Source organism: Oncorhynchus nerka, linkage group LG5 (assembly GCF_034236695.1).
Source record: "Oncorhynchus nerka isolate Pitt River linkage group LG5, Oner_Uvic_2.0, whole genome shotgun sequence".
Lineage (NCBI taxonomy): Eukaryota > Metazoa > Chordata > Actinopteri > Salmoniformes > Salmonidae > Oncorhynchus > Oncorhynchus nerka.
Genome location: NC_088400.1, coordinates 9541074 through 9564292, shown reverse-complemented (window position 1 = coordinate 9564292; position 23219 = coordinate 9541074). Strand labels below are relative to the sequence as shown.

The window sequence follows — 23219 nt, the reverse complement described above, 5'->3', positions numbered from 1 at the left end:
TACAGTACAGGGCCTCTGGAACTACAGTACAGGGCTTCCAGTACTACAGTACAGGGCTTCCGGAACTACAGTACAGGGCCTCTGGAACTACAGTCCAGGGCCTCTGGAACTACAGTACAGGGCTTCCAGTACTACAGTACAGGGCCTCTGAAACTACAGTACAGGGCCTCTGGAACTACAGTCCAGGGCCTCTGGAACTACAGTACAGGGCCTCCGGAACTACAGTACACGGCCTCTGGAACTACAGTACAGGGTCTCCGGAACTACAGTACAGGGCCTCCGGAACTACAGTACAGGGCCTCCGGAACTACCGTCCAGGGCTTCCGGAACTACAGTACAGGGCCTCCGGAACTACAGTCCAGTGCCTCCGGAACTACAGTCCAGGGCCTCCAGAACTACAGTACAGGGCCTCTGGAACTACAGTACAGGGCTTCCAGTACTACAGTACAGGGCCTCTGGAACTACAGTACAGGGCTTCCAGTACTACAGTACAGGGCCTCTGGAACTACAGTACAGGGCCTCTGGAACTACAGTCCAGGGCCTCTGGAACTACAGTACAGGGCCTCTGGAACTACAGTACAGGGCCTCCGGAACTACAGTACAGGGCCTCCGGAACTACAGTACAGGGCCTCCGGAACTACCGTCCAGGGCTTCCGGAACTACAGTACAGGGCCTCCGGAACTACAGTCCAGTGCCTCCGGAACTACAGTCCAGGGCCTCCAGAACTACAGTACAGGGCCTCTGGAACTACAGTACATGGCTTCCAGTACTACAGTACAGGGCTTCCGGAACTACAGTACAGGGCTTCCAGTACTACAGTACAGGGCCTCTGGAACTACAGTACAGGGCTTCCAGTACTACAGTACAGGGCCTCTGGAACTACAGTACAGGGCCTCTGGAACTACAGTCCAGGGCCTCTGGAACTACAGTACAGGGCCTCTGGAACTACAGTACAGGGCCTCCGGAACTACAGTACACGGCCTCTGGAACTACAGTACAACGCCTCCGGAACTACAGTACAGGGTCTCCGGAACTACAGTACAGGGCCTCCGGAACTACAGTACAGGGCCTCCGGAACTACAGTCCAGGGCTTCCGGAACTACAGTACAGGGCCTCCGGAACTACAGTCCAGGGCCTCCGGAACTACAGTACAGGGCCTCCGGAACTAAATCAAATCAAATCAAATCAAATTTATTTATATAGCCCTTCGTACATCAGCTGATATCTCAAAGTGCTGTACAGAAACCCAGCCTAAAACCCCAAACAGCAAGCAATGCAGGTTTAAAAGCACGGTGGCTAGGAAAAACTCCCTAGAAAGGCCAAAACCTAGGAAGAAACCTAGAGAGGAACCAGGCTTTGTGGGGTGGCCAGTCCTCTTCTGGCTGTGCCGGGTAGAGATTATAACAGAACATGGCCAAGATGTTTAAATGTTCATAAATGACCAGCATGGTCAAATAATAATAAGGCAGAACAGTTGAAACTGGAGCAGCAGCACAGTCAGGTGGACTGGGGACAGCAAGGAGTCATCATGTCAGGTAGTCCTGGGGCACGGTCCTAGGGCTCAGGTCCTCCGAGAGAGAGAAAGAAAGAGAGAATTAGAGAGAGCATATGTGGGGTGGCCAGTCCTCTTCTGGCTGTGCCGGGTGGAGATTATAACAGAACATGGCCAAGATGTTCAAATGTTCATAAATGACCAGCATGGTCGAATAATAATAAGGCAGAACAGTTGAAACTGGAGCAGCAGCATGGCCAGGTGGACTGGGGACAGCAAGGAGTCATCATGTCAGGTAGTCCTGGGGCATGGTCCTAGGGCTCAGGTCCTCCGAGAGAGAGAAAGAAAGAGAGAAGGAGAGAATTAGAGAACGCACACTTAGATTCACACAGGACACCGAATAGGACAGGAGAAGTACTCCAGATATAACAAACTGACCCTAGCCCCCGACACATAAACTACTGCAGCATAAATACTGGAGGCTGAGACAGGAGGGGTCAGGAGACACTGTGGCCCCATCCGAGGACACCCCAGGACAGGGCCAAACAGGAAGGATATAACCCCACCCACTTTGCCAAAGCACAGCCCCCACACCACTAGAGGGATATCTTCAACCACCAACTTACCATCCTGAGACAAGGCCGAGTATAGCCCACAAAGATCTCCGCCACGGCACAACCCAAGGGGGCGCCAACCCAGACAGGCTGACCACAACAGTGAATCAACCCACTCAGGTGACGCACCCCCCCCCAGGGACGGCATGAGAGAGCCCCAGTAAGCCAGTGACTCAGCCCCTGTAACAGGGTTAGAGGCAGAGAATCCCAGTGGAAAGAGGGGAACCGTCCCCCTACAGTCCAGGGCCTCCGGAACTACAGTACAGGGCTTCCGGAACTACAGTACAGGACCTCCGGAACTACAGTACAGGGCTTCCGGAACTACAATACAGGGCTTCCGGAACTACAGTACAGGGGGGATCCGGGAAACTACAATACGGCCCTCCGGAACTACAATACAGGGCTTCCGGAACTACGATACAGGCCCTCCGGAACTACAATACAGGCCCTCCGGAACTACGATACAGGCCCTCCGGAACTACAATACAGGCCCTCCGGAACTATAATCCGGACAGACCCCCCGGAACTACAATACAGGCCCTCCGGAACTACAATACAGACCCCCCGGAACTACAATACAGGCCCTCCGGAACTACGATACAGGCCCTCCGGAACTACAATACAGGCCCTCCGGAACTACGATACAGGCCCCCCGGAACTACAATACAGGCCCTCCGGAACTACAATACAGACCCCCCGGAACTACAATACAGGCCCTCCGGAACTACAATACAGGGATCCAGGACTACAATACTGGTCCTCCGGAACTACGATACAGGCCCTCCGGAACTACAATACTGGTCCTCCGGAACTACAATACAGGGGATCCGGAACTACAATACAGGGATCCAGGACTACAATACAGGCCTCTGGAACTTTGGGAACCTCCCCGATGAGCAACCAGAGAGACAGAGCTTGTTAAATGTGACTGACTAGGAGAGATGCTCTGTGAATGGATCCCGTAAGGATTCATTAAGACCATAGATAGCTGTAAGGATCAGAGAGGCTGTGGACTGAACTGGCCTTGGTCTAACTGATGTTGTTGTCACTGAGTGCTTTGAGTTGGATGTGGACCTCACAGCCTCACACTCCTTTTGACTCCATCTTGGTAGTGTGTCTCACACTTGAGAGGTGTCTATCTGTCTGGCCCGATGAGTGGTGTCTGTCTGGCTGGCTGGCCCGATGAGAGGTGTCTATCTGGCTGGCCCGATGAGAGGTGTCTGTCTGGCTGTCCCCATTGGGGATGGGAGAGATGTGCTTGAGAAGGTGAAGACACCACCAGATTAGTGCAGAGAGAGGGATCCAGTGTCTTAGTCTATTGATAAGGCAGCAGCTCTGAGGGCTATCTGGGTGTATTGATGAGGCAGCATCCCTGAGGGCTCTCTGGGTGTATTGATGAGGCAGCATCTCTGAGGGCTCTCTGGGTGTATTGATGAGGCAGCAGCTCTGAGGGCTCTCTGGGTGTATTGAAGAGGCAGCATCTCCGAGGGCTCTCTGGGTGTATTGATGAGGCAGCAGCTCTGAGGGCTCTCTGGGTGTATTGATGAGGCAGCATCTCTAAGGGCTCTCTGGGTGTATTGATGAGGCAGCAGCTCTGAGGGCTCTCTGGGACAATAGGGAGTGATTGAGTATTTTGCTCAGCAACAAGAGAAATCGTTCAAACAACTGCTAATTGGCTAGAACAATTAGGGACTGCATAGGTTGGTTACTGTAAAGCTCCAATTAGGGACTGCCTAGGTTGGTTACTGTAAAGCTCCAATTAGGGACTGCATAGGTTGGTTACTGTAAAGCTCCAATTAGGGACTGCCTAGGTTGGTTACTGTAAAGCTCCAATTAGGGACTGCCTAGGTTGGTTACTGTAAAGCTCCAATTAGGGACTGCATAGGTTGGTTACTGTAAAGCTCCAATTAGGGACTGCCTAGGTTGGTTACTGTAAAGCTCCAATTAGGGACTGCATAGGTTGGTTACTGTAAAGCTCCAATTAGGGACTGCATAGGTTGGTTACTGTAAAGCTCCAATTAGGGACTGCCTAGGTTGGTTACTGTAAAGCTCCAATTAGGGACTGCATTAGGTTAACTGCCTGTTCAGGGGCAGAACGACAGATTTGTACCTTGTCAGCTCGGGGATTGAACTTGCAACCTTCCGGTTACTAGTCCAAATATCAATTATCTACAGGCTTACAGTGATGTTTTTCCAAAATGTCTTGATTGGCACACTTGCTTGAACATCAACATCACAGATAGAAACATCTTTGTCAACATTGCTGCTGCTGATATAATGTCACTCACTGTAGCTAGCTAACGTTAGCTAGATAGCATAGCTAGCTAGTAGCTAGCTAGTAGATAACGTTACTTCTCCCGTGCTTACAGTAGCCTACTCCAGTCAATTATCTTGAAAGCTCAAAAAAATATCCAAAATCATATTATGACATACGATTAACAACAACTATAGACATTTACATTTCTCAACTTGTCTACACATTTATGAAAACTATTTCCCACTCACCAGACACTGCCATGTTTGTTTTACCATAGAGCTACATAGAGGCCTCTAGCACAGATTATAGAGGACTCTAGAACAGATTATAGAGGCCTCTAGCACAGATTATAGAGGCCTCTAGCACAGATTATAGAGGACTCTAGCACAGATTATAGAGGCCTCTAGCACAGATTATAGAGGCCTTTAGCACATATTATAGAGGCCCCTAGCACAGATTATAGAGGCCTCTAGCACAGATTATAGAGGCCTCTATAATCTGTGCTAGAGGCCTCTATAATATGTGCTAGAGGTCTCTGTAATATGTGTTTAGAGGCCTCTATAATCTGTGCTAGAGTCCTCTATAATCTGTGCTAGAGGCCTCTATAATCTTTAGCACAGATTATAGAGGACTCTAGCACAGATTATAGAGGTCTCTAGCACAGATTATAGAGGCCTTTAGCACATATTATAGAGGCCCCTGGCACAGATTATAGAGGCCTCTAGCACAGATTATAGAGGCCTCTAGCACAGATTATAGAGGCCTCTAAGCACATATTACAGAGGCCTCTAGCACATATTATAGAGGCCTCTAGCACAGATTATAGAGGCCTCTAGCACAGATTATAGAGTACTCTAGCACAGATTATAGAGTACTCTAGTGCCCAAAAGCATGTTTTAGCATGGCAGCGCCATAGACCCAGTTGGTATTACATTAGGGCGACCAGACGTCCCCATTTTTCATTTCAGAAATCTGGTCGCTTTATATTACATAGCATGTCACAGGCCCAGGCCGTCTGTAAAGGAAAACAACCTGTGGTTACCCCCATTTGCCTCACAGCACAAACTTGACCTTTTTCAAAAGACGCATTTTCTTGTTGTCTTGTTTGTTTTAGTCAATCGCTAAACTATATTTAAAGAAAAGTACAACATATCTAAAGATTACTTGTCAGCGTTGCCTGCTCCTGTGAGTTCTCGTTCCTTAGAAAAACATACTATTGTAGGGCTCCCTCCCTCACGCCAGGAAATAAGGGTTCAATAAAAACGTTTTTAAAAAATGCCCTTTTCATGAGGGTGCTAAGCGGCCACATGAGTGAACGCTAGCTAGCAACTAGAACATTAAGCTAACACAAACAATTTAACTACACAACTATAAGTAGTAAGTAGAGTTACAAACTGACTAAACTAAACAAGGTTACATGGATTTTCTGTGATATGTTTTCCACACACATAGCTACTGTGGTAGCCTATTTCCCAAAGTGGGAGCATTGCAAACCATAGGTCAGGATGTTTGACCTGGTTACATATACATTGAATAACACAGCAGGTTTTCGGCATGTTTTGTCATTTCTTTATAACAACAAATCGACTACAAAGTTGGCTCTTTTACACTGGGGGTCAAAAGGAAAGAATGTTTGTTTTCCCCCCAACGTGTGGGTGTGGTCAAGGAGAATTCCTTATTACATGAATAACTGAATGATAATTTCTCTACCATAAGCCGACCTCTGTCATCTTAGAGAATTTGTCAGTAAGTCCAACCAGCCTCACAACCGCAGACCACAAGTAAGCACGAAAGCCACACCCAGACCAGCCACCTGATGAAACTGAGAAGTATTTCCGTCTGTAATAAAGCCTTTTTGTGGGGTAAAACAAATTCTGATTGGTTGGGCCTTGGTCCACAATGGGTGGACTTGGCTCCCAAGTGGGTTGGCCTATGCCCAGGTAGGTTGACCTTTGCCCAGGTAGGTTGACCTATGCCCAGGTAGGTTGACCTTTGCCCAGGTAGGTTGACCTTTGCCCAGGTAGGTTGACCTTTGCCCAGGTAGGTTGACCTTTGCCCTCCCATGACTGCACCCCTTTCCCAATCATGTGAAAGCCATAAATTAGAGCCAAATGAATTTATTTAAATCTACTGATTTCCTTATAGGAACTGTAACTCAGTAAAATTGTTGCATGTTGCATTCATATTTTTGTTCAGTATAGGTGGTGATGTTATCGTTGCTTGAATTATGTTAAAATTACAAAAATGCAAAAAATGAATGCATGTTAATTCACATAATATTTTAGAAAGAAATTCTATTTCAACTCATCTTGAAAACAAACGAGATAGGGTTTTCTAATAGCTTTAATTCCAAGCATAGGACAAACAAACCAAGTTACCGGAAGTAGATCTGAGCTATTACAACACAAACTTAACAATATATATATAGGTAGGTGCTGTACATTTGTTCATATAAACCAATACAGATTAACGTAATCTGCAATCCCATTTATTGTTCTAGGATGAGTTTCACAAAGAGCCTCTTGTGGATTAGGTAAAACCTGTGGCTTTCTTCTGAGCGTTAAGACATGGCAAAATCCCAAATTCTTCACACTCCTCCAGAAGTGCTGGTAACACTTCCTGTTAAATTGGGTCTAAGACTGTCATCTTGTCAACTTCCTCCAGAGATGGACATCTTTTAGCTAGAGGCTGTGTCTTTAGCTGAATGTTCCTGTGAGACAACAAATCATACAGCTCAGTAAACGTCCAGGTAAACATGTAACGTACACAGCAAATAACTGCACAGAAATGGTGGGTGAATAATGTAAAGAATACCCGCAATGATCTTCACTTTTTTCAAACCCAAATCACCTGTGATTTACATTATATGGTAAAGAGCAGTGAGCAAACCATTGTTTCTATGCTTATGGTAAAGATGCATAGAAAACTCTTTAAGTTTTTATTTATTTATTTAACCAGACAAGTCAGTTAAGAACAAATTCTTATTTACAATGACGGTCTACCGGGCAGAGTGACAGATTTTTACCTTGTCAACTCGGGGGATTCGATCCAGCAACCTTTCGGTTACTGACCCAACGCTATAACCATTTTTACCTTGTCAACTCGGGGGATTCGATCCAGCAACCTTTCGGTTACTGACCCAACGCTATAACCACTAGGCTACTTGCCGCCTCAAAAGTGAGATGATTCTGATGAGATTCAACAGGATTCTGGTGACTTACCATAAACTTCAGATAGTGACAGAGGCTGCTGCAGTGTTGGTTCTTTGCTTCATCCTCATTGACATAGACTACTTGACACAGGTTGCAGAAATAGCCCATGACAGGTGTAATGAATTCCCTTCCTGTAAAAAACACAAAAATTTGTTAGAAAACATAGTACTGTACTTCATAAAGACAATGCTTCTTACTACGGTTAATTGTTGCACTTGGTAGTGTTTTCAAAGCAAACAAATAAAAGTTGTTTCAGTGATGAAAGTGGCCCAGACAAGTCTAAAAAGGTAATTTAGTCATTATTCTTGAAAGGGGCCAAGACAGTAGCCAGGGTGCCTGTTGGTTTCTACACTCTTGCCAACTGTTTATGGGATTGTCATGCCATGGAGTTGACAAGAGCACAAACAGACCAGGCTATAGCAGGAGACAACAGATCTGAGACCAGGCTATAGCAGGAGACAACAGATCTGGGACCTGGCTATAGAAGGAGACAACAGATCTGAGACCAGGCTATAGCAGGAGACAACAGATCTGAGACCAGGCTATAGCAGGAGACATCAGATCTGGGACCAGGCTATAGAAGGAGCCAATAGATCTGGGACCAGGCTATAGAAGGAGACAACAGATCTGGGACCAGGCTATAGAAGGAGCCAATAGATCTGGGACCAGGCTATAGAAGGAGCCAATAGATCTGGGACCTGGCTATAGCAGGAGACATCAGATCTGGGACCAGGCTATAGCAGGAGACATCAGATCTGGGACCAGGCTATAGAAGGAGACAACAGATCTGGGACCTGGCTATAGCAGGAGACATCAGATCTGAGACCAGGCTATAGAAGGAGACAACAGATCTGAGACCAGGCTATAGAAGGAGACAACAGATCTGGGACCAGGCTATAGAAGGAGACATCAGATCTGGGACCAGGCTATAGAAGGAGACAAAAGATCTGGGACCAGGCTATAGCAGGAGACATCAGATCTGGGACCAGGCTATAGAAGGAGACAAAAGATCTGGGACCAGGCTATAGCAGGAGACATCAGATCTGGGACCAGGCTATAGAAGGAGACTATAGATCTGGGACCAGGCTATAGAAGGAGACTATAGATCTGGGACCAGGCTATAGCAGGAGACATCAGATCTGGGACCAGGCTATAGAAGGAGACAACAGATCTGGGACCAGGCTATAGAAGGAGCCAATAGATCTGGGACCAGGCTATAGAAGGAGACAAAATATCTGGGACCAGGCTATAGCAGGAGACAACAGATCTGGGATCAGGCTATAAAAGGAGCGATAGATCTGGGACCAGGCTACCATGAGAATGCAGTGAGGCTATAAATCACATCAAAACACTTACCCACTGGGTTGTTGGGCTGGAATGATGACTCCATACCAGTCTTCACGTAATCTGGTCCTCTTTCCACATTATCCTCCATCTTGGTTTCGACATTGTCCTCGGTGCTACAGGCCCGCTTCTCATCCTCAGCAGCAGAGACAGGGGCATTGTTTTGGTCTTCACTGTTGGAGAATTTGTCAGTATTCAATTTAGACGCTCCTCTGTCCATGTGAAAGTGTTTGGCTGGATCAGACGATTGTTTACTACGCTGTTCGGAGTGTACTTGTCGTGCCGTCTCCTCGTCCTCCTCTTTCGTCTCTTCGTCCTCCTCTTTTGTCTCCTCGTCCTCCTCTTTTCGTCTCTCCTCCTTTCGTCTCCTCGTCCTCCTCTTTCGTCTCCTCGTCCTCCTCTTTCGTCTCCTCGTCCTCCTCTTTCGTTTCCTCGTCCTCCTCTTTCGTTTCCTCGTCCTCCTCTTTCGTCTCCTTGTCCTCCTCTTTCGTTTCCTCGTCCTCCTCTTTCGTCTCCTTGTCCTTAGCTGCTGACTTTGAGTGACTGCTGATCCATCTCCTTATCCTGCTGCTGCTTCTACTATTCCTGTGATCTTTCTTCTGATCACTTTCAGAATCAGAGTCTGATTCAGGTTTCCACCTGACAAAATAAGATCATTCCTTTTTAGTCCAGAACTATAAGTTTAGAAACATTTACCTTGTAAGACAGATAGGCAGAATCACTGTACATAAAATATGATCAGACGGGGATATTTTCTATCAGAAGAGACAGAGAAACATCAATTATCAGTGGTTCCCACAAGGGATGGGACAGAGTGTGTTAAAAGTCTGTTTAGCAGAGCATACACCTACCCTGTTATTAATCTCTTGTATTTCTGAGACCGCAGGATGGTCACCCTCTGGCCGTATAATTTACAGCCATCATAACGCAGCTCTCTTAAAGCCTTTGTTGCATCCGAAGACCTCTCCATCTCAATGAAGCCCTGAAAGATTGATGAGAGAGGAGAGAGAGACCAGGGTTACTGAAACAACAAATGTGATCAGACTTGTAGTACATCATTAGGATGGACTCCATTTTAGATGTCCTTCTGTGAGGAACATACCTCTTCACCATTGCCATGGAGGTAATAGCGATGCACTCTCCCGAAGCCTTTAACAATCTTCAGGAAGTCATTATCTGTATAGAAGCCTCTGGGAAGGTTTTTGACGTAGATCACTCTACCAGGTGTCTGATCACGTCCTGAGGGCTGAAATAAATATATTTTACACACGTGTGGTTGTGACAACCTTATTGACAATCGTTAACTTAACCCAGATAATATATGGTGCTAGACTAACCTTTTGCTTTAAACCCAGGCTTATAGCACGAGGTTCAATAAACACATTCTAACTGACTCACAGAACACATCAATAACAATAATTTTTTTTAAAGACCATTTGCTCACCTTTCTCTTGGACCTTCTTCTGGGCTCATATATTGACTGGTTATCTGCAATGTAAGATAAACATACAATTAATGACCTTCATAGCAATCTAACTCTTTCTTTGAAAGTGCTGAAGTTTGAATGTAATCTGTGGTCCAGTAGCTAGGTGTTGAGTAGTAATCACCTTGGCCATCAGCTGATGAATCCTGCTTTAGGGCACCCAAAGTGATATGGTTCTCATGGCCCTCTGGGAAATCATGCTCCTCCTGTGTGACAATGAAGGGAACAAACATCTAAACATAAGGATTTAGGATTTACTGAAACACACAACACGTATTAAACATGACACCTTGTATTTTACAAATTGTAACTATGTTATTTGACTTATTAAATAGCTGAACTACATGTTAAAGACCTGACAGAGCATGAACTTTACCTCATCAACATATGAAGCATCTGCTTTCTGGTCTTCACCATCTCTCTTTTCCCCCTGTTCTGACCCAGTAGCTGAGAGCTCTTGGATCATGTCCTCAGCACTCTCCTGCTGTTTCTCTCCCTCCTCTTCCTCCCCTACTTGCCCCTCTTCCTGTTTCTCCCCTACCTCTCCCTCCTCCTCACTCTCTTCCTCCTCTACCTCTTCCTCCTCTACCTCTTCCTCCTCTTTCTCTCCTACCTCTTTCTCTCCTACCTCTTTCTCCCCTACCTCTCCCTCCTCCTCACTCTCTTCCTCTTCTACCTCTTCCTCCTCTACCTCCACTACTTCTTCCTCTTCCTCTCCCCCCACTCCCTCTTTCTCTTCTACCTCTTCCTCCTCTTCCCTCTTTTCTCCCCTACCTCTCCTCCTCCTCCTCACTCTCTTCCTCTTCTACCTCTTCCTCCTCTACCTCTTCCTCCTCTACCTCCACTACTTCTTCCTCTCCCCCACTCCCTCTGCCTCCCCTACCTCTTCTACCTCTTCCTCCTCTACCTCTTTCTCCCCTACCTCTCCCTCCTCCTCACTCTCTTCCTCTTCTACCTCTTCCTCCTCTACCTCTTCCTTCTCTACCTCTTCCTTCTCTACCTCCACTACTTCCTCTTCCTCTCCCCCCACTCCCTCTGCCTCCCCTACCTCTCCCTCTTTCTCCCCTACTTGCCCCTCTTCCTCTTCCTCCTCTCCCATGTCAGAGTTCTCCTCCCCATCCTCCCCATACACGGCCATCCCCTCGATGTCACTGTCCATATCACAGGCCTCCGTGGCTCCATCCTCCTGAGTCTCAGTTTTTTTCTTGCTCTGGTCAGTCGTGACGACAGCCTCTTCAGACTTCGCCATCACATTGGAGGACAGGGATGGGGTCTTTTCCTTGGTGGGAGGTTGTGAGCGAGTGGAAGTGGGAGATACCTTGTTCTTCTTGGGGTCTGTTTTACAAGAACCTGGGGTCTTCTTCTCACTGGAGACCCTCTCTTTAGTATGTGAGCGAGGGCTTCTGGAGTTCCGGCCGGAGATCTGTTTGCTGGGGGACCTTGGCCTGCGAGGGCTTCTGGAGTTCCGGCTGGAGATCTGTTTGCTGGGGGACCTTGGACTGCCTTTACCACCACTGTTTGATTTCACTCGTTCTTTGTGACGGTCGCTATACCTCTCTCTACTCCTCCTCCTCTTTGAGGTGGTTGGGGAATCTCTCCTGGGGCTGAGGTTCCGCCTTCTGGGGCTTGGGCTTCTCTTTCTCTTAGATCTATCTTCAGACTTCCTGCTCCTGTCTGAAGACTTCCTGTCTGAAGACTTCCTGACTGAAGACTTCCTGACTGAAGACTTCCTGTCAGATATGGTCCTGCATGATGGGATGGAAAGAAAGTTCACAGATAACACTTTTATTCCCACGTTTCTGGCTTTTACAGAGTCTAAATGAACTATTTCTCCTTCAATAACAATGGTTATAATGGTGACAGTGTCTGACAGTCTGAACTCAGAAGCCATAATCAATGAAAACAAAAGGTAATGGCACAACAAGGGGGCTCATCAACTTACGGAAGTGTATTATACTCTGACGAGAAGGCCACTTTAATATGAATCTCATCTATTTTCAGGGGTTTGGACGTATGGTGTCCAACCAGCTTCTGTGCATCCAGTGGATTTGTCATTTCCACAAATGCCTACCAAAGGACAGAACACTGTAAGCAAATAATAGACTATAACACAGACCAACAAAAAAAAATATGTCAAAGCGAAATGCAGTTTAATACCTGCGTAGGTAAGAATAGAGAGTGCTCCACAGGTCCAAATCTTTTAGCTGCGGCCAGTAACTGTCTCTTCCACGCGGATGACTCTTTACCAGGAGGCACCGGGGAAAAACTCAACACCCGGGAACTCTATACGGACGTAAATGGATTTATTTAAGTCATTGAATAATATTCTGTGTGTGTGTGTGGTTGTTTTAGAGAAAATCCCTTTTAAACAATTACCCTTTTAAACAAACTTAACTATAATGATATGCCAATTCATTTATCTTGTAAAAATGTACCTGCAGGAAATTAAATGTTGACGAGACAGAGAAGGTGACTTGTCCTCCTTTCACCATCACTGGGTTACTGAGGTAGTATCTCACAATATCGGCGGCCTGGTCAGTTGAGCCCAACTCCACAAACGCCTGAAGATGCAGCGTTACAAGAACCATGACAACATTATTACTAGAATGGATATCCCTATTGGTCAATGAGGCCATGATGGGTGGCGATTCTATTTCTATCCTTTCAACATTACTTTTAATCACTATAAGATTTGTATTATTGTAATTCAGTCTATTTCATAGGAATTGAAAACACATATATTAGCTATTTCTATAGATGGCAGGATGAATAGGCTACTAGTCTTCTTACCAAAGCAGGGAACATGATGATTTTCACAACTTCCCCAAACGGATTAATCAGGTCCTTCAAACCATCTTCGTTGAGACACCGGGCGGTAAATTGGGCACAAACCACTTTGCCACTCCCCTGGAAAACAAAAAGGCAAGTAAACAGACATTGTGAAAACTTTTTAAAATGTTTATTAAAAAAGTAATTCACCAGAACAGCAAGAAGAACAACAATACTGTACTAACCTTTGTCTTAGAGTCTATGCTTTCTCTAGAGCCGCTACTTGACGGTTTACCTACAGGACAATAGAAAAGCTAAGTTAATGGCACGTTATAATAATAATAATTTAAAAAAAATATTGTACATATAAATCGAAGCAAATGGTCCTGTGTGGATTAGTTAGTCGAGTACGGCGCTAACAATGCCAGAGTTGTGGGTTCAATTCAAAATAAGAAAAATGTATGAAAAGAGTCTGCTAAATATACAGTGCCTTCAGAAAGTATTCACACCCCTTGACTTTTTCCACATTTTGTTGTGTTACAGCCTGAATTTAAAATGGATTAAACAGATATCTTGTCACTGGCCTATACACAATAAAGCCCCATAGGGAAGGTGTTATAATACCCATAAAACCTTGGGGGCGGCAGGGTAGCCTAGTGGTTAGGGCGTAGGACTAGTAACCGAAAGGTTGCAAGTTCAAATCCCTCGTTCTGCCCCTGAACAGGCAGTTAACTAACCCACTGTTCCTAGGCCGTCACTGAAAATAAGAATTTGTTCTTAACTGACTTGCCTAGTTAAATAAAGGTCAAATATTTTTTTTAAAAGCAAACCGGGAAATGGTTCCAATTGTTTTTCCACCAAAATTTCCCATGGGCGATTTTCACCTAAAATAAGGGCTGTATTTCATGTAGGCTTACTTTGGCGTGACATTTTGATACCCATGTAAATCTCTCTAGCACAAGTATTCAGACCCCTTTTCCCACATTATTCTAAAATGGATTAAATAAAAATCCTCAATCTACACACAATACCCCATAATGACATCACAATACCCCATAATGACATCACAATACCCCATAATGACATCACAATACCCCACAATGACAAAGCGAAAACAGGTTACAAATAAAAAACAGAAAAACCTTATTTACATAAGTATTCATACCCTTTGCCTTGAGACTCGAAATGGAGCTCAGGTGCATCCTGTTTCCATTGATCATCCTGTTTCTACAACTTGATTGGAGTCCACCTGTGGTAAATTCAATTGATTGGACATGATTTGGAAAGGCACACACCTGTCTATATAATGGTCCCACAGTTGACAGTGCATGTCAGAGCATTGGATAGTGTCGAGGCACAGATCTGGGGAAGGGTACCAAAAACATTCTGCAGCATTGAAGGTCCCCAAAGAACACAGTGGCCATCATTCTTAAATGGAAGAAGTTTGGAACCACCAAGACTCTTCCTAGAGCTGGTCGCCCGGCCAAACTGAGCAATCAGGGGAGAAGGGCCTTGGTCAGGGAGGTGACCAAGAACTCAATGGTCATTCTGAAAGAGCTCCAGAGTTCCTCTGTGGAGATGGGAGAATCTTCCATAAGGACCACCATCTCTGCAGCACTTCACCAATCAGGCCTTTATGGAAGAGTGGCCAGAAGGAAGCCACTCCTCAGTAGATGGCACGACAGCCTGCTTGAAGTTTGCCTAAAGGCACCTAAAGGACTCTCAGACCATGAAAAACTAGATGTTCTGGTCTGATGAAACCAAGATTGAACTCGTTGAGTTCCAAGTGCCAAGAATGCCAAGTGTCACATCTGGAGAAAACCTGGCACCATCCGTACGGTGAAGCATGGTGGGATGTTAGGGATGTTTTTCAGCGGCAGGGACTAGGAGACTAGTCAGGATTGAGTGAAATATGAACGGAGCAAAGTACACAGAGATCCTTGATGAAAACCTGCTCCAGAGCGCTCAGGACCTTAGACTGGGGCGAAGGTTCCCCTTCCAACAGGACAATGACCCTAAGCACACAGCCAAGACAATGCAGGAGTGGCTTCAAGATAAGTCTCTGAATGTCCTTGAGTGGCCCAACCAGAGCCCAGACTTGAACCCTATCGAACATCTCAGAGGATACCTGAGAATAGCCCTGCAGCGACGCTCCCCATCCAACCTGACAGAGATTGAGAGGATCTGCAGAGAAGAATAGGAGAAACTCCCCAAATACAGGTGTGCCAAGCTTGAAGAATCATACCCAAGAAGACTCGAGGCTGTAATCGTTGCCAAAGGTGCTTCAACAAAGTACTGAGAAAAGGGTCTGAATACTTATGTAAATGTACTTTTTTATTTTTATTATTATAAATTAGCAACATAAAAATAAAAATAAACTGTTTTTGCTTTGTCATTATGGGGTATTGTGTGTAACTGGATTAAATCACCCCCCCCCCCTCTCATCAATTTTAGAATAAAGCTGTAAGGTAAAAACATGTGGAAAAAGTCAAAGTCTGAATAATTTCCCAGTGCACCGTAATAGGCACACTAATGCAGTGAGTTTACCCAAGTAGTTAATCAACCTATGGGAAGGTCCAGCAGTCTTCTCTTCAACGTTCGGTCTCTTTGTGCGGTCATCACCACTGAAGGGATTAAAAAGGCCTGTTGTTAAGATCTTTTCTACATGAATACTAAAGCACCGTTCAAAAGTTTGGGGGTCACTTAGAAATGACCTTGTTTTCCCATGAAAACATACATGAAATGAGTTGCAAAATGAATAGGAAATATAGTCAAGACATTGACAAGGTTATAAATAATGATTTTTAAATTTAAATAATAGTTGTGTCCTTCAAACTTTGCTTTCATCAAAGAATCCTCCATTTTCAGCTATTACAGCCCTTTGGCATTCTAGTTGTCAATTTGTTGAGATAATCTGAAGAGATTTCACCCCATGCTTCCTGAAGCACCTCCCACAAGTTGGATTGGCTTGATGGTCACTTCTTACGTACCATACGGTCAAGCTGCTCCCATAACAGCTCAATAGGGTTGAGATCCGGTGACTGTGCTGGCCACTCCATTATAGACAGAATACCAGCTGACTGCTTCTTCCCTAAATAGTTATTGCATAGTTTGGAGATGTGATTTGGCTCATTGTCCTGTTGTAGGAGGAAATTGGCTCCGATTAAGCGCCGTCCACAGGGTATGGAATGGCGTTGCAAAATAGAGTGATAGCCTTCCTTCTTCAAGATCCCGTTTACCCTGTACAAATCTCCCACTTTACCACCACCAAAGCACCCCCAGACCATCACATTTGCTTCTCATTCTGCGAATGTTCTTCTTTGTGATCCGAACACCTCAAACTTAGATTCCTCTGTCCATAACTTTAAATCAGCACAACAGTTTTCAGCTATGCTAACATAATTGCAAAATGCTTTTCTAATGATCAATTAGCCTTTTAAAATGATACACTTGGATTAGCTAACACAACGTGCCATTGGAACACAAGAGTGATGGTTGCTGTAGATATTCCATAAAAAATAAACTGCCATTTTCAGCTACAATAGTCATTTACAACATAAAAAATGTCTACACTGTATTTCTGATCAATTTGATGTTATTTTAAATGGACAAAAAAATGTTTGCTTTTCTTTAAAAAACAAGGACATTTCTTAATAGATTCAAAAAGATGGTTGAAAATACACTTGCACTTACGAGCTTAGATGGCTCTTGAATGAATCAGGTCTCTGCATATAAATACTTAGGGATATGATTGGATGATAAACAGCCTATTAAAATGCATGTTTGACGAACTTTGTAAACGGCAACAACAACAAAAATCAAGCTAGGCTTCCTCTATAGAAACAGGACATGTTTGTCCTCTACAAATAGAAGACAAATTGTGAAAGCTACTTTTATGTCTGTTATAGATTATGGGGATATTATCTACATGCTACGGCATCAACACTTAAATGGCTGGATGCTACTTATCATTGCGCACTTAGGTTTATTACAGGTCCTAGCTACAGAACTCACCACTGTGTTTTATATCAAAATGTGGGTTGGACTTCGCTATCCATGAGACGAAAACAACATGCTCTCGTGTTTGTCTATAAAGCACTTCTGAATAAACTACCTTCTTATTTATCATCACTCATCAACATTAGAATTACTAAAACCAGGTCACAAGCATGGATTATACTTGAGGCCCATGTGATTTCCACAGAGTTGGGTATGCCTGCCTTTTCCTGTTACGCTCCTTGCCTGTGGAATAGCCTGCAGACTACACTTAAACTTGCGACTCTTGTCCCCTTGTCGCCCATTTTAAACATTTATTGGAGGATTTTTATTTTTGTATTGCTTGTAACTGTTTCTGGTAATGCAAGTTATTGTGCTGTTAGGGGAATAACCTGTTAGGGGAATAACCTGTTAGGGGAATAACCTGTTGGGGGAATAACCTGTTGGGGGAATAACCTGTTGGGGGAATAACCTGTTAGGGGAATAACCTGTGTGTAAATGTAACAACCTGCTTCTGTACACGCGGAGAGATGTGAACGGTAGTGTAAACAAGGAGAGATGTGAACGGTAGTGTAAACAAGGAGAGATGTGAACGGTAGTGTAACCAAGGAGAGATGTGAACGGTAGTGTACACGCAGAGAGATGTGAACGGTAGTGTACACAAGGAGAGATGTGAATGGTAGTGTAAACAAGGAGAGATGTGAATGGTAGTGTAAACAAGGAGAGATGTGAATGGTAGTGTACACAAGGAGAGATGTGAACGGTAGTGTACACAAGGAGAGATGTGAACGGTAGTGTACACGCGGAGAGATGTGAACGGTAGTGTACACGCGGAGAGATGTGAACGGTAGCGTAAACAAGGAGAGATGTGAATGGTAGTGTACACGCAGAGAGATGTGAATGGTAGTGTAAACAAGGAGAGATGTGAACGGTAGTGTAAACAAGGAGAGATGTGAACGGTAGTGTACACAAGGAGAGATGTGAACGGTAGTGTACACGCAGAAAGATGTGAAACAAGGAGAGATGTGAGCAGAAAGATGTGAACGGTAGTGTAAACAAGGAGAGATGTGAACGGTAGTGTAAACAAGGAGAGATGTGAACGGTAGTGTACACGCAGAAAGATGTGAACGGTAGTGTAAACAAGGAGAGATGTGAACGGTAGTGTACACGCAGAAAGATGTGAACGGTAGTGTAAAAAAGGAGAGATGTGAACGGTAGTGTACACGCAGAAAGATGTGAACGGTAGTGTAAACAAGGAGAGATGTGAATGGTAGTGTAAACAAGGAGAGATGTGAACGGTAGTGTACACAAGGAGAGATGTGAACGGTAGTGTACACAAGGAGAGATGTGAACGGTAGTGTAAACAAGGAGAGATGTGAACGGTAGTGTAAACAAGGAGAGATGTGCACTCACTTTCTGGTGGTCTGCATCCGGCAATCCCAATCAGGATACCTAAAACACAGGCACAAGAAGAAGAGATGGAATGATAAAAAGCTGGACAATTTAGGAACTTAATCGATTTAAGCTAGGCCTATTACAATATCAATACTGACAGTACAAGTTTCAAATGTCATGCTGGTGGGTGGAAAACTGGAAAACAACTTGAATATGTGATTACTCACATTTTAAGAAATGTGAGCTGTCCGTCTGCATGTTGAGTTCCATTGGCGTGTGTGAACCAGAACTGCAACAAAAAGCAAATCACATTTTTTCTCTCGTTGTTCATATTTAAGATACTGCTACGCATGTTAAAACACAGCCTATGCATTAACTGTATATTATCAGTGGAACAAATAGGCGTAAGATTGATACACTTTGGACCTTTTCACACACATGAACCTACCTGAGATCCAGATAATGCAGACTCAGAAATAACAGGAAGTAAGATACATACCTTTTCAGAGAGCACGGTAATATCACAGAGAGAGCAAGTATGAGGAAACTTTTGGGGGATTTCTCCATGGAAGTCAAGAGCAGACTTCTTGGTGGGAGTGTTGCCAGAGGTGGCCATCTTGATTGTGACAACTGGGACATCTTGGTCTGGGCGTGGTCTGTAGTCTGTAGTTGGTGGGTACCTGTAATCTACTGCTGGTTGGGACGAGTTGGGGGTTTCCAGGTGTTGCTGCTTCCTCCTTGGGCCATGTTGTAAGTGGACCTAGGAGTTTGGTAACTTCTGAGAGTTTCTTTACCATAGTGGTAGTCCACAACTTGGACAGAGGGGGGACGAGATGTGGCAGCAGGAGGGTAAGAGATCATAGCTGGATATGGTGACTGATGTGTCGCCCTCTTCTTCTTGATCTCCAGGACCAGATGTGGTAGGTTCTCCACGGTGATGAGATCCTCAGGCATCTCGGCTAGTAGAGATAAGTCTTTGGGCTTGAGCCCACAGCTGCTCAGGAGAGTTTGGTCTGACCGGCTTAGTGAGGAGGAGTAAGGGGACTCGGTGGCAGCGGAGGCTCTGGATGAGGAGTATGGGTAGGATGGTATTGTGGAATGAGATGGTGACTCCTGGCACGATCTGTAAACATTGTGAATGTGGTCTCCAGGGTGCAGGTGATCTGGAGAGTCGAAAGAGCTGGGTCTTAGACCTTTAGCTGGTGGTGGTCGTCTGTAGGAGTAGTTGTGAGACATGCTGGAACGTAAACGTATCTAATCTCTGTTGAGAAAGTTGCCAGTGAAGAGATGATGGGTCAAAGAAGCAATCTAGGGAATATGGATTCAATATTAGGCTATTGGGAAAGGTCATCGAAATTATTAAAAGCATAACGTTGCTGTTTACATTTACTTGAAACGGACAGTGGCTGAGCTAGCAAAGCTAACGTCAACTAGCTACCTTCCTCTCACGTCAGCATTTTTTTTAAAGATAATTTGTGAATACATACAAACATAAAATGTCGGCATATACGTTAATTCGTTAAGTATCTTACTGAAACATGTATCGAAGTAGCTAGCTAGCTTCCCAGGCGTCTAAACCGGAACCGGAAGTAACCACTTTTTTTTAAGTAGTGTGTTTTCGTAAAAATGTATCTGCATTTCCAGAGTGCGCTCTGGCCGTTCGTACATTCAAAGCGTTGTCAGGATGTCAATTCAGAGCGTACACTGGACGCTCTGGCCGAGGAGTGGGGTTGAGCCGAGCGGTCGGACCTCACAATCGCAGTCAAGCTAACTACTTCCAGACACAAATGAGAGAACACCTCAATGACTATTTTATTTGCCATAGCAGAGCTGTTTTCATGTTATCCAGAGCGTTGGTGGCTGTAACTGTGCTGCTGGCAACATTTTACTGACACCGACCGTATTCTACCGGTGTTGAGCGTGAATTCACAAATCATTCTGCGCTCTGTCACTCTCAGACGAGAGTATTATGAAATCGGAGTATAGAGCCAGCGCGAATTTACAAACGCACCCATAAGAATCGAGTGCAGTTTGTTTGCTATATATAAAACAAGAGTATGAATTGATCAGGGGCCATGATTTGTTGTGTGAAATCACAAAATATATAGTCCAACATTTATTTTCAAATACTTAAAGAAAAAAACATTTAGATTTTTGTACAATAGTTTTGGTAAGTTTTTATACAGTAGTTTTCCTTTTAGGTGCATTTAGAAAAAACTAAAGTCAACATCGACATGGCAGTAGGATTTCAAGCTCCAGGCTCTGAAAGATAATGTCAGGAAGAAGAGTTGCAATGAAAATAAAATCTCAAATAAGCCTGGCATTTCAGACTCTGAAAAGAAAGTAAAATGTAGAACACAAACAAATAAGAGCCATATTATAAAGTAGGTAATCTAATTTATAACATCCAGCTTTAAACCCGGCTAAGATATTACATATTAATCTCATAGCAAACTGTATTTCAACAAAATGAGACTGTATAAAGAAATATGTTCTCTGCACTTTCTTACTGAATTCATAACGCAAACAAAGTTCTAATGAAAAATACATCTTGTGATTGAGATGAACCACTAGTTTTGATTGAACAGAAAAGTACTATTTGATTGGGCAGGTATGTTAGAACAACCTACATAACATAGGCCTATAATATTCAAATAAGAAATACAAGTAAAAAGTATTCTGGTTCCTACCCTGTTTTTACATTCAGAAGAGTTACAACAAACATATGATTTATATACACAACATTATTCAAACGTTAAACATGCAGGGCTAGCTGGAAAACTTTGGCAACACATTAAGTGCAACAGAGTAACAGAACTCCAACAGATCTTCCTACACTGGCTTCAGTGTGGACAGATGATTTGTTCATCAGAGGACTAGTCTCAGTGCTTCAACCCTGGTACGAATTCCTGTGCTTCAGGGTTCAAATTGCTGTTGATCTAAAGAGGGGAAAAAAACATGAGGGAAAATGTAATCAAAGCTTACAAAGATGATTCAATCCAAACAAATAGAGATATTATAGGCCTACTCTTAGTAAAGTATGTTCCAACCTGTGTTATCTTGCCAACTCCTCATGCCAAACAAGACAAACATCATACTTCATACGTATGCTCAAAATGTTCTTCTATTCTACTGAGAAATATACTTTGTTTGTATTCTTATCTTTTATTATTTCTTATTGTTGTTGCATTGTCAAGAAGGAACATGCAAGTAAACATTTTGTTGGACGGTGTATCCTTTGGACATACGACTAATAAACCTTGAAATGTGGTGGCAAGAAAGCACATACATATCTGGGACTAGGCTAGCCTCAGAAACACAGGCTTTTCATGAGTCGAAGAGACAAGATTTTGAAGGATGGCCACATGAGACAAGCCTGGCAAGCCACCTGATCCTGAATGGTTCCCTACACAAGAATAGGACTAGGCCAACTAAAATGGCTACTTTCCACAGACTTTACTTTAAGGAAACCTGGACAAACAAAAATCACTGAAACATTTACCGCCAGGCCGTCGACGATGCCTGTGTCACAGAGGACCAGTAGGTTGAGTTGGTTCTGGAGTTGACCGAGGGTTAGAGGGAGATCTCTTGCTGGGATGAACCATTCGTTCTCCTCTTCCTCCAACATCTCCTGGAAACACTGCTCAATGAACTCCTCCTCCCACAGCTCCTCCTCAATCTGGGGACAAAGCATTCAAAATCATTTAGACACCCACTCTTCGCAAAACACTAAATTATTGAAATAATGATACATTGCTATTACAAAAACAGCTATTTCTTTGTATGTGGAATAGGCATTAAATATTAAATCAACTAGCTACCTAATATAGTACCTGATCAATAGGCAGAATAAGTAGAGTACCTGTCTGTTGAATTCCTCCTCGTTCTCCATCCACATGTATTCAGCAAAAGGATTGTCATCATTGATGAACTGTCCATGTAGGATAAGTTCGCTGTTGCTGAGGCTTGGGGTGTTGTTGATGCGACTTGGGTCTTTCATTTTGGCTGTAACAAAGATGAGGTAAGTTAGTTGTATCTTCAAAAATAGACCAACAGAAGAACAATTACAATATTTCAGAACACAGTAATAATAAGACACAGCAATAAACAATCAACAACTCGGGAAAAAAAACACAGTACAGTTCAAAATGATAGCAACACTGTGGTTATAGTTTCGGGCTTCCGAGTGGCGCAGCGGTCTAAGTGCTCGAGGCGTCACTACAGACACCCTGGTTCGAATCCAGGCTGTAACACAACCGGCCGTGATTGGGAGTCCCATAGGCGCACAATTGGCTCAGCGTCGTCCGGGTTTGGGGTGTAGGCTGTCATTGTAAATAAGAATTTCTTCTTAATTAACTGACTTGCCTAGTTAAATAAAGGTTATATTTATTTAAAGAAACTTGTCTACCTTTCATAAGACGACTCACTATAAAGGCTTAAAGCAGCAACTAGGCACACACATTTCTGTTTTATATGGACCACATCAATGTTAATATAACGTTACGATATATTTCATAAAAGTCAACTTACCAGGTGAAGGTTCAAAGCTGTCCGTTGTTGCTTTTGTTTTGTTCTCCAACTCTTTATTTCCAAGACAAGTGAGCAATAATGGCCGCTGAGGCTGTTTACACGTTGAGCGTCAGCGATTGGACGAATC

At 44.0% G+C, this 23219-nt stretch overlaps 3 protein-coding genes across 7 annotated transcripts; all 3 read right to left on the bottom strand.

The window, feature by feature from the left end:
- Nucleotides 1-3189: 3189 nt before the first annotated feature.
- LOC135571850 (matrin-3-like) lies at nucleotides 3190-11151 on the bottom strand. Its single transcript, XM_065019027.1, has 9 exons — nucleotides 10779-11151; nucleotides 10527-10608; nucleotides 10364-10407; nucleotides 10022-10165; nucleotides 9771-9901; nucleotides 9194-9558; nucleotides 8932-9087; nucleotides 7585-7706; nucleotides 3190-3363 (listed from the first exon to the last, which is right to left on the bottom strand). The coding sequence occupies exons 1-9, from the start codon at nucleotides 10866-10868 to the stop codon at nucleotides 3190-3192; spliced, it is 1308 nt and encodes a 435-aa protein (XP_064875099.1). The 5' UTR covers nucleotides 10869-11151.
- An 80-nt stretch (nucleotides 11152-11231) lies between these two features.
- On the bottom strand, nucleotides 11232-20297 carry LOC135571750 (cilia- and flagella-associated protein 251-like). Of its 5 annotated transcripts, none has more exons than XM_065018328.1 (12): nucleotides 20095-20297; nucleotides 19062-19870; nucleotides 18790-18851; nucleotides 18581-18619; nucleotides 15719-15795; nucleotides 14337-14420; nucleotides 13417-13466; nucleotides 13193-13309; nucleotides 12838-12963; nucleotides 12560-12685; nucleotides 12345-12469; nucleotides 11232-12147 (listed from the first exon to the last, which is right to left on the bottom strand). In XM_065018328.1, exons 2-12 carry the CDS (start codon nucleotides 19176-19178, stop codon nucleotides 11247-11249), a joined length of 1824 nt encoding a protein of 607 aa, XP_064874400.1. In that variant the 5' UTR covers nucleotides 19179-19870; nucleotides 20095-20297; the 3' UTR covers nucleotides 11232-11246. The 5 variants fall into 5 exon arrangements, with proteins under 5 accessions (XP_064874400.1, XP_064874401.1, XP_064874399.1 ...); XM_065018329.1 differs by having other exon boundaries at nucleotides 19062-19823; XM_065018327.1 differs by having other exon boundaries at nucleotides 19062-20297.
- Nucleotides 20298-20665: 368 nt separating this feature from the next.
- LOC135571751 (polyadenylate-binding protein-interacting protein 2-like) lies at nucleotides 20666-23198 on the bottom strand. The gene is made up of 4 exons (XM_065018332.1): nucleotides 23093-23198; nucleotides 22425-22567; nucleotides 22065-22241; nucleotides 20666-21501 (listed from the first exon to the last, which is right to left on the bottom strand). Exons 2-4 carry the CDS (start codon nucleotides 22560-22562, stop codon nucleotides 21445-21447), a joined length of 372 nt encoding a protein of 123 aa, XP_064874404.1. The 5' UTR covers nucleotides 22563-22567; nucleotides 23093-23198; the 3' UTR covers nucleotides 20666-21444.
- Nucleotides 23199-23219: the final 21 nt, after the last annotated feature.